Below are 11,960 nucleotides of genomic sequence, written 5' to 3'. Positions count from 1 at the left end.
GGACATCTGTTGTTCAAACTCAGGGAAGATTTTATACTGATGAATAAGGTGACCAAGTTTGATAAAGTTTGGAATAGAATTAGTAAAGTTATTATGCACACAATAACAATTATTAACAACGACGACAACGCCGGACAAAATTTTTCCCTTATAAATATACCTTTCCCTTCCATCTTTGATGGTATGAGCAAGGTAAAAACAAGATGGCTGCCAGTCGACCATTTTGAATCAAATCGCTAAACCAATGCATGTGCATATGTCCCACATAAAGCACGAGGCACATGCAAAGAATGAACGGAATCGGCCCAAGGGATTCTGAGATACGACTCTGGATGGAGACCGAATCACAAGTCCCTGTTTTCGGACATCGTCTATATGTAGCAATACCAGCCCAATAGTTATTAATTTAACATTTTCAATTCACTAAAATTATCTTTATTCACAATAAAACTGATTGTAATAATTAATACAATATTTGAGATTTGTCCAGTTACACATACAAAAATACAAAAAATTACTACTTTTTTTTTTTAGAATTTATCAAAATATTTACGTTGATTAAAAATCTCTTGGTATCTAGTAGTTTCATTTCTTGATGTGTTATAAAAAATCTGTTTTGGCAGTGTGTGAAGTATATAATCCCTGAAGATTGAATAGCAACTTGCATAAATGTGGTGCATATGGTATATACCCATAACACTAATAATGAGTACATGTATATTGGAAGGTAATTACAGTGAGTATCACATGTTGCACATGAATCTGGACGAAAGAAATCACAATATAAAATAATACATAAACACAGTAATTGAATGAAATTTCTTATAATCAAAATACTACAATATTATGACAGTGAAACCAATAGAACATGAATTGCTTTACACTCTGTAGGTTTAAAACAAATACTCAAAATATTTAGGAAAGCCTGTTTTTGGCAGTGTACTCTTACACAATCACAGCATTCTCTAAATATCTACTACCCGGTAGGTTTGTCATTGGTGACATGCTTGAAGAATCCAGGCCAGTGTATAGCTTATTGCATGGCTCTAAATATATCTGGTGTTAGGGTAAATATTCAAATAGTAGACATTTTATCAGCTGGCCACCTGTCGATAATTGTACTACTCCAATACAGTGTGTTGTGCTTTTCACAACATAAACTGGTTGCATCAAAAATCTTAAAATTTCCGCAAACTGAATCATGCAACTATTAATTATAAAAATAACAAAATAATTGACAAATGCCAAAAAAATAAAAAGTACATTGAACAAAGGAAGAAAGAAGAGTAAAGGAAAGGTTACAATGATATTAGAATTTTTTTTTATAGATGTCTGAGATCATTTTCAATACCATATATTTTAGCTTTTAATTGATGTAATTCTCCCTGTATCATTTTAGATCTTCTTGCTGTGCGTTTGATATCCTGTAACATGGCTACGTCATCACCTTCGCTGATACCAACAGTCACCTGAAATACAAGATAAACTATATATCAGTTCCTATCCCGGGTCACCCATTCATTACATGCCTTCACTTTCATGTGCTACATAGTTTAGAATAGAAACTTTTGTGATTCAGTGATGCTTGAATTATCACTTGCTACACATAGAACATTTGTTTAAAATGGTGGTATTCAGCAAACTTAAATTGGATTTTGTTATTTATTTCTGTCAGTGAAGAGTAAATGTATATCGACTGAGAAGCATGTAATACAAATTTTATAGATCTGACAATCCAGTCTATTGTTTTTGGAGGGGCTCATATATAAAAATGTGCTATTCAAATAAAATCTTGACATTTAAGTCTATGGCTTACCCGATATAGCTGTCTTTCCACTTCCTTCAGTCTCACACGAAGGTTCTTTATGTCTGTTTTGAAACCTTCTACCTCTAAATTCCGCCTAGTTTCCAAAGCTTCATAACGCTGATTCATCAAGGCAAGTCTCTTCCCCATTTTCTCTGATCTTTCCTGAGATAAATTATTCATGTAGTGAGTGACATATGCTATTAAATCAATATTTGTAGCATCTACACATTAGGTAAGCATCTGTACAACTGTACAAGTTGTGTAAATTCACTGGCATCTATTGAACAAGATGACTAGTAAATAAAATCAATTTGTCACCATTTACATAACTTTTTTCAACAATTATCACTAGTATTAAGACAAAATAGTAATGATAACTTATGTTTAATTGGTCCAACATTAATCAAGACATAAAAACTATATATCGAAATATGAAAAATGTTGCACTAACGATTAATTGTATGGTGTTATATTATTCAACTCACTTTGAATATTTCTTTGCTGACATCGTCTTGCTCTTTTATTCTGGATAATTCATCTTCTAATTTGATAACTTGTTCTCTGTACATCTCTGTCATCTTATGAGACTGCTGTAGCTGGTTTTCAAGAACCTACAAGAAATGATCAATTGTTAATATCTCTTACTCACTAAAATAAATGATAACATATTTATGATAACATCCTGGAAATGATAACATGCTGGAAACAGGAAAATCATGCCCTTTTAATGATGACGTAGCTGTTCATAATGAGAAATACAAGTACAGAGATTCTTTGATAAGCACATATTCTAAACTTTTTGCTGCATTTCAATTTTCTGTGGCACCTTATACACATTAACGATCAACTCTTGCAGCTTTTCTAGCCAAGTCTTACATAATCACTTACATTAATTTCATCTGCTTGGGCTTGTCTCTGTTCCCATACATTCTCTGTAATATGGAGTACGTCATCTGTAGAAATATTCAATTGTTCTTTAGCTTTATCCAGTTCTTGCAGCAATCTATCCTTTTCTGCCATCCATCGTCTTTCATTGGCTCTATTTTCATATTTCAATTCAAGGTAGTCTTTAGTGCTGTCATATAGTAAGTCTTGTGTCTTATGAAGTCTGCAATAGAGTATGTATTGTGATAAGGGAGACAACCAGTACAAGCTTTTTTAACTTTTCTTTTTTGTAATTTTATGAAATTCTTTTTACAATTCTGATTTATTTTGTTAAAGTTGACTTTAACGTAATAATCCTGCACTGGTGGTGTTTCATTGTTTCAAATTAATTGAAATGCTGATATAGGTAATGTTTTAACCTCAACTTATTTCTCACTGCAAGAACTAGCTGCTGATAAATTAATGCTTGAGATGTGTATGCACTGGCAGTGAAATAACAATAGTATGATAACAACAGTAACACAAATTTATTTGAAGAAGTTGATTTCATAGAATATTACCAGGTTTTAAATCAGTCAACATAATTATTCTGTTATTTAATTGCAAAATTCCAAACCAAAATGTTGCAATACTGTCTGTATCTACTGTAAATTCTGTATTAGAAACAGTGGCTTCTATTAAAGTGGTACAATGCAAAAAAGGGATGCAGCTTCTATTAGAGCATCTACACATATGAGAAGTGATGAATTGTTGGTTCTCAATTATTCTAAAAAAAGTTTGGATGCGACTCCTAGGGTAGATTAGGGATACGGCTTCTAATACAGATTTTATGGTAATAATAATATTACAGACTACTACTGTATTTGGGTGGTACAGACTCACATCAACTAATGTGTATGGTCACTATAACACTGTAAATTGGTATTGTCGATTATCATACATTTGGCTGCAAAATGCTGTACAGACGTGTTTTGAAAGTCTTACGAACACGTTTGTAAGTCTTCCTTATTTTGCAAATGTGTGTATGTTTACAATTACATCGAATGCTGCAACAATGTGAAACATGAAATCACATCACTGAAGGCAAACAATCATGCAGACATATACATTTTTTGTTGGCATTTTGAGCTGGTAAATCCCACTAAATTATGACTACAAGCATGAAAAGATTTTTACGATAAGGTCAGTTGATATGATTACTGTACTGCATTGTTGCATACTTTGCGCTATTCTATTAATAATCTCATACAGAGATCTCGCCACGCTGGTCAGCCTCGACCAGCACTCAAAATTAGCGACCACCACGGAAATGCTTCCGACCAGGACTATTGTCTGATTGTTATTATAGTTATGTACCGACCGACATGCATCCTGCCAGTCATGGATTATGATTTGTAAACAATAGACCTGTCACACGATACATAGCGGTTAGTCAATTTTGTTAAATTAGCACTTCTTTGTAAGTAAATACTTTCTGCGATAGACAGTCTTTATATTTAAAGCTAAATTTTTTTTTAAAATCAATTCCACCTCGATATAACATGGTCAAAGCAGAGTTCATGGTCAGTTTACGCTACTCAAGAAAAAAAAACGTGTTTATTGCATGATTTTGTAAAATACATTTGAAGACCTATTTTACCTTTTAAAAATTGCTAATCACCTCTTTTGAAAACCATCATGCAGTTTTCAACTGAAATCGATACCAACACATCGTGCTACGACATCGCTTTACTTCCACAATGTAATTTTTATGATCACTACTATTCGGAAAACTTCAGATTCTATCGGCATTACCATGTGGCATTCTGAATGGTTAATAACACATTACTGTGAATATATACATTTTAGAATTTGAAGGTACGAATAATAAATTACAACAATATGCAATAATTACGTGGTCGATCTTTTGTAGGAAAATGTTTTTTGAGTAAATAAGACCGTAGACATATTCCTGGCTGAAACGTTTCAAATGGTTTTATTCAACTTTTTACAATACACATTAATATTGCAACAATAATTTATTTGTTTCTGTTTTTAGTCTGCAGCATTTGCATTTCGAATATATTTCATTTTTTAAATTCAAACTCAAACATAATGTCTTAATTCCAAAAATATTTGCACTGTGACCAAACTCATTAATATTCATTGCTAATTAATATTCATATAGCTCATTAATTTCATGACCGATCGGCACTCCAGTTAGGCTGGCGAGCTCCCTGCTCATAGTATTTAATAAACTTATCTTAATACATCTTTTCTTGCTTATTGTTATAATTTAGTAAGACAATAGCTTGAACATTGTTGATGCATCCAACGTAAATGAGGGAAAGTGATGTACAATATTTTTCAAATAAGAAAGACACTCAAATATTCACATAATAGTTTCAATGAACAGATGAATCACATACTTGTCTTTCAGGGTCTGTATCTTGTCTTGATCTCGGTCCATAACTGTCTGCATTTCATCAATTCGAACTCTTCTATCTTCTAAGAGTCCATCTACTTGTTCTTTAGATAATTTAGTTTGTTCTTCTAATTGTGCTTGTAATGCCTCTACTTGTAACATCAGTGTTTCATTATCTCTTGTGAATTGTGCTGCAGATTCTGGTGATGATGCCTTACCTGTAAACCCAAACATAATCAGACAACTTAAAACTGCTATCCTCAAAGAATCATTTTCTTTCAAAGATCTGTGTGAATAATCACAAGTAAAATGCATGTGCCTTGGTAAGTGGCATTCACACTGGCTCCCACCAAGATTTCACCCAAAAGGAGTCAAATATGTACATAATGGTTTACAGGGATAAAACAAAACTCCATTTGGTAAACCGGTAGATATAATGCAGATCAGTGTATTTCTTAGAAACTGTGTTAAGGTTAAATGTTATGAGCTGTGTCTCCAGTTGAGTTCACCAAAGTTTGGGAAACATTGGGTTATGTTGGTAGGTTCAAATATATGTATATCAGAGTGATCAATAAACTTGTTTTTATGCGTAAATGGGGATTTAAATTGGGTAAATTGTACTTATATTATAAATAATATATTGTAATAGCATATGAAGATAAAAGAAGGAGACGTCTTCAAACTTCAGTGCAGCTTGATATTTCTTGCTAAAATAAAAAATGTTGTGGTTTCAGGGAAATTTATCTTGTTACAACAAAAAGACCATCAAAATGTGTGCTGTAATTAGCCATCAACACAGTGCCTTGAATAGGCAAAAGTGGCAAGGAATGGATCATAGCACATTTACATAGCATAGCATAGTTACAAGGCCAAAATGTGCATTGAGGAGGCAGTTTAATTAGTCAGAAAAATATTCTGGTGTTAACATTTTGAAGAGTAAAATCTATTAAATATTCTACACTATTGAAACAAAACCAAAAAACTGAACACTGGTCATGATTATCTGCCAATACAGTATTTTAACAGTAAATCTGTAAGTCATAGATGTGTGTTCCATTGAGGAGTGTTATTGAACAAGATGGCACTACATGATGTAAGCCAATCACATACTAAACTTATTTATATTATCCTGGGATCTGCGTACTGACCTTTAGCTCTTCTGGCAGCCTTTTCTATGTTAGAATCTTTTTTTGATCCATGTGTCTTTAACCCATATGCATGACTTTCTTCTGCTTAATAAAAAATAGGATTATACATGTAGCATCATTATTAAAAAGCGGTCATCACGTGTTGCAATTTTCTTTAAGCAAACAATGTTGTATAGTCACATCGGACACATATTGAATAAGATTCATTGTAACGACCATACCCCTTTAACAAATGCCAAGTTATTAATGTTTGAGTTTCAGTAATCACATTTTCAGGTTGGGTATTTCATGATCAATTTCAGGGTTTAAGTAACTGAAAATTGTGCCTAGAATTTAGTATCAGAAACCATCATTCATATTCTATATAAACAAGAGTTTACAGTGAAGCTTACCAGGTGAATGTGGATATTTCTTAGCTGGATGCCTCTGTGCAACGATAGCTTTGGATGGTGGTTCTTTATGAAAATATGTCACTTCATTATCTGTGGCTCCTGTCAAAGCCAATAGATGGTGGATTTTTTTTCTGTCTTCTAATTCCATGATTTTCAGTCTATCATTTTCAGAATAAAGTCTAAGAACATGTTCTCTTTCTTGGAACAGGTAGACTTGCATATCACTGAGTGCTTTTTGTAACTCTGCTATTTCCTCTTCTCTCTGTCTCAATTCCCAGTGTGATTTATGCTACAAACATACAATAAAAAGTCTTAATAAGTAGATAGTAAGACTGTTAATCCAAACCTAAATTGAGGTACAATTCAGAGATTCAAATATAAAGTATGGTAAAATCTGTATTAAAAGTCCCACTTATTAACAAATCGAGAACTAAAAGATGACCATTACTTGAACAAGTAAATTTAGACACGTGGGCACCATCCAGCATATTGATTGGTTAATTAGTGACTTGACCTATCCGGTCAATAATACGTCACGTGAGCATTCAAAACCATGGCGGATATCGTATCGGCTGTTTACATGTGACTGAAATCATTCGCTTATGGGGAAACTAAGTTGAATTTTACTTGCATTTTATAACAATTCAACGGATTTATTTTTCGTGCGTTATTGTAATCACTACTAAATAATATCAACACTTCGAAAACAAGTAAGTTATTCACTTGTGACCCGCAGCATGGCCGGATCGAGCTACCGTTATGTGATCATTTGCTACTAAGCAGTGCATTCGTGTTTTTATTTGAAACTTCTGTTGGAATATACTTTTCGTTACCAAGAAAATTAAAAAAATAAATGCATATTATATTAAAAATACTGAATATTTTTTGTATCATGTGGAATTTTTTTTTGATTGACTGTAATTTTTCAACATTTCGTAACGCCTATTTTAGAACCAAAATAAGGCCTTTCACTCTTCCCCGACACCTATTCAAGAAATTGTACGGTGTATTGTTTGTTTTGTGCATGTGTTGTGGACAAAAAATGACCACGCCCATTTAGTGATTGCAATATGTACGTAATAGAAACTGCACCCCGAACTTGAGCTTTTGATCCCAATTTTTAAATTGATACATTGTACATGTAATATAAACCGCGGTTTATAATAGGACTTTAACGGTAGAGATTCTCCCTCTGTTGCATTGTACCATTTTCATCGAAGTTTCAAATTCTAATAGAGATTTTAAGGTCATAGACATGAATGAATTAAGCTGCTAAATAGCATATTTGCTCTATTACCAATAGTAGCACATATACCGGTACTTGTGTATGTTACAGGTGTTTCTATTGGTAAAATAAGTAATATTTTAGTTTAGTTTACAACAAATGCAATTTTTCGTTTATATGTGCTTCTAATATAGCAAATACAGTAGTCAGTTGGGTTCACTATAAACATTTTTGTGTGAATACTTTTGTATACTTTTCTATAGTGCAATATTAAAAACAATATTGCAATATTAGTAAATGAGGCAATTTCCTGTAATATTATTGATCAATCACAAAAGTGATTGTGAAAATAATAATTATTGGAAAGAGACCAAGAAAAGCATACATCACATAAGTGATCAAATAGAAGCCAGTTATGTAGATTTGTGGAGAAAAACAATTAATTCAGAAAAAACTAAATTTGAGTAAAATAATAAATTACGAACTTACAGTACATTCAAGAAAGAATTTAAAACAGAGCAGTACTTGACAAAAATTAAAAATCCAGTTTATAGAATATATGCAAACTCAGAATTAGTGATCATAATTTTAATGATAGAGAAAAGGTCGTCATACAATACCAAAAACAAAAGCGGATGATAGAATGTGTGAAAGATGTGGTACTAATAAAGTTGAGGATGAATTTCACTTTCTGATTCATTGTCCCCAACACAAAGAAGCAAGAATGAGACTATTTCAATCAGCACAAACCTCAAATCATCAGTTCAATATGTTAGATAATGAAGCAAAGTTTATATATATTATGGGCAACATACATATAGAACTGGCTATTTATATTAACGAAAGTGCCATTTTCTAAACCATTTTCATCTCTTCTTTTTTTGTTTTTTTTTTGTTTTGTTTCTTAGAATAGTGTTTGACTATGTTCTATTCAAAATGAATAATGTCAATAAAGTTATTAAATGGGTTGATAATAGAATAACCTGCATACTTTCATAGAGTACAGGTACAGCCACTGTGTCAAAATATCATTACTGGCTTCAAGGAAGGACAATCTATTTGGAAGAACACCATTTTCTACAAGCACTAGAAAACATAATGTAACATGTACTGTATACATGTGTTCGGGCAGAGTAGCTACAAACCTGTTGTTCATATGTCATCTTATATTGTTCAAGTTTATTCAACATCTCTTCATGTTCTCCATCAAAATCAGCGATCTTCTTGCGATAATACTCCAACAACTCTCTTGACGGTCTGAGATGACCAAGTCTTTCATTGACGGATGGAATCTGAAGGTCATCTTTCTCATCATCAGAATCAAAGGTTATATGTCTAGGAGGTGTTCTTCTCGCTGGTGAGCCTCCGATAAATGGTGGAGAATAACGAGAAGATCGGTTTTGACTGTGTCTGAAAGATCTGTAATGGATAAATATAAACTTCTGTAGAATAATTGCACATCATGAGATTTTTATTTTGCATGCAGCAGAATTTTGTGTGTATTATTAGCCCTCAAAGTTTAATTTTTTTTCTAAGTGGCACATTGGCAACCAAGTTCAAATTGTTGGCAGGTAACTTTTTAGCCAAGTACATAAGTATTGGTTGCCAGAGTTTATTATGTTGAAATTCAGATCTGATGACATTGATTCACTGACAGGATGAGATCGTTTTTCAATCATATCCTTCTCCTGCACACTGTGTTTGTTTATCAATGGACTTGCAAAATATGTAACTACTGGATGTTATATGTACATCAATTCATACCAATAATTAAATATGGTTTATAACGAAAAGTTTATGTGAAAATTTAGTGGGTAGAAGTGTGCTGAGAAGGTTTAAAATCAGTTTTATTTTGCTTTGCCGGCAGTCCAAATTTGTTTCAGCCCCAAACGGCAACCTAAATATCAATTTCAATCCCCCCAGATTAAATTTAATCATCTTGGCAATCAAAATGATCGCAATCTAGCGACCTGGTATTATACTATTAATTACTGCATGCAACTACACTAGCACAACTTTTGAGAACAGTTTAAGAGTAAAACATGGCAGACACACATTTATTTTATGTGAGACTTGTGTGCGACAGGATTAAACTATTGTCATTAACATGTTTTTTACAACACTTATTATTATGGTAACCTACATTGGGTTGCAAAGTGGAAATAAAGCTATTGCGAGGGGAATGAACTAAAATACTATGAAACTAACTACTCAGGATGATTGTATTGGACAAACCATAGACCCTCTATTAGAGGGTCTATGGACAAACCTAGCATAAAACCTTCAGGACTAGGTAAATGTATTGTAATATCAATCTACTGAAGACAGAGCAACAGAAATAAATGTTTAAAGATTTGTCGCTAGATTTATAGATACTTTAGTATTTACAAATTAATAAAGACATCAATGTATATCAAAATTGCCTGGGATAAGAACGCTCCAAAACAAACGACACCGAGACATTTCCTGAACGACTGGAAGTTCATTCAATCACGAATTGAGCTATTAGTATGAACATTAATATATAGCATTAACATGGCGTCTTGTTTTCATTATTAAACTGTAGCGCGAATTAGAAAATATATATTTTTTTCAGCCTTCAACAACTAAAGAGACGACCGTCAACTGCTCCAAAAAACAAGTCGAAGCAGATCCTGGTATCCTCATTCTATCGAAAACATGATATTCAAAACGGTGATAAACGAAAGCCACATTCATAAACTGTATTCATAATATAACCAATATACTAATACAATCATCTCAGATTTGTGCAACGATGTTTCCGTATTCAAACCTCGTCATAAATATGGTATTATTATAAACTGTGCCCTACCTGCCCGGAGACGGTGTTCTTGACGCCATTTTGAGTTTGCCGCTTGGTCTACTACGTAAGAAGACTTATGATTGGTCCGTGTACAAACACGCCCTCAACATTCTAAGGGTAGAGCATCAGACATTATGGGGGGGGGGTCTAAATCCCGGTACAACACGTTACATCATGTTTACATCAACAAACAATAGGTTAAATGTTAATACTAAGAAAATATATAAAAAGGAACACAGAAACAGTATTCCATGGCACTGTTTAGCTGAGTTGTCAATGGCTGCACAAATAAGTATATTGTAGTTTTTACCATTGATCAGAATCTATACAGAAGCTTTTCAGTAAAATATGTTCTGTCCAATCTGATTAAAGTCCGATGTAGGTATAAAAATTAACAATAAAAAATTATAAAAATAAAAAAATATGAAGCCTATACCTACAATGGATTTTAATCAAATTGCTTCTGTCCCATCCATTGGCTTAACCACCGTCTCACCACCGAGTTAAGCCACCATTGAGTGATATTTTACAGTAAAGAACTGAAAATATTGTTAGAAAATAAGCAAATCTGAGAGACTTCCATTTGAGGTACATTATCAAAGCAATCAGACTTGAGGTTTTCAGCAAGATGTCGAAAATATAACTTTTTACCAAAAATATTCATAAATATTAGAGAATTGAAGATATCATAAAATGAACAAATCTAAGAGAGGTCTGCCCAAGGTACATACATGTATATACCAAGTATCAAAGCAGAGAATTGTAGTTTTCATGAAGTCGAATAAGTAAAAGGTTGACACGGACGATGATGGACTATAAACGACGGACAATCACATGTATAAGCTCCGCTTAACAAAGTCGACAGCAGAGCTAAAAATAAGATCAAATGCGATTGTATTCAAAAATGTCACTTTGAGTTCATAAATGTTCATAATCAAATCATATTTCAAGACTAAATATCCTATACTGATGACCAATTAAATCACACAACTGTCACAGTGATAGAGGGACTACGGTACCTACCTACCTTTCTTCTGTGGGGAAGGATGGAAGCATTTTTCTACAGAATATGTTGTAGATTTTTATGCAGTATTCAATGATGTACCCAGTTAAATTTTCCACCATTCAAGATACATGCAGACATGTTTTTTTTTTTAACACAAATCAATATATATGAAATATAACTGTCATTCATTGCCTTTAATCGTGACATCTCACCACATGCTTTTCTCATTGTGACATTGTATCTTAAAATCAATTTTAATGTTAACCAAT

At 32.9% G+C, this 11,960-nt stretch overlaps 1 protein-coding gene across 2 annotated transcripts; it reads right to left on the bottom strand.

Annotated features, from left to right (window-relative positions):
- Nucleotides 1–403: 403 nt before the first annotated feature.
- Nucleotides 404–10,784, bottom strand: LOC100376772 (coiled-coil domain containing 77-like). Of its 2 annotated transcripts, none has more exon segments than NM_001184877.1 (9): nt 404–1,469; nt 1,817–1,969; nt 2,293–2,418; nt 2,696–2,915; nt 5,101–5,314; nt 6,245–6,325; nt 6,637–6,925; nt 9,007–9,280; nt 10,695–10,735. In NM_001184877.1, coding segments are annotated over 9 exon segments (1,533 nt in total). In that variant the 5' UTR covers nt 10,724–10,735; the 3' UTR covers nt 404–1,322.
- Between the last annotated feature and the right edge of the window lie 1,176 nt (nt 10,785–11,960).

The sequence above is a fragment of the Saccoglossus kowalevskii genome, chromosome 3 (genome assembly GCF_978046115.1).
Source record: "Saccoglossus kowalevskii chromosome 3, keSacKowa6.1, whole genome shotgun sequence".
Taxonomy (NCBI): domain Eukaryota; kingdom Metazoa; phylum Hemichordata; class Enteropneusta; family Harrimaniidae; genus Saccoglossus; species Saccoglossus kowalevskii.
The sequence above is the reverse complement of the archived record's forward strand: the minus strand, read 5'-3'. Positions and strand labels throughout refer to the sequence as shown.

Excerpts from the sequence above, each read along its gene's own strand:
- LOC100376772 (XM_085496497.1), bottom strand. The coding sequence starts at position 10,723 with ATGGCGTCAAGAACACCGTCTCCGGGCAG. Across the intron at positions 6,329-6,636 it reads GAAATATCCACATTCACCTG|CAGAAGAAAGTCATGCATAT; the intron begins GTAAGCTTCACT and ends TTTTTTATTAAG. Across the intron at positions 5,315-6,244 it reads GGCTGCCAGAAGAGCTAAAG|GTAAGGCATCATCACCAGAA; the intron begins GTCAGTACGCAG and ends TTGGGTTTACAG.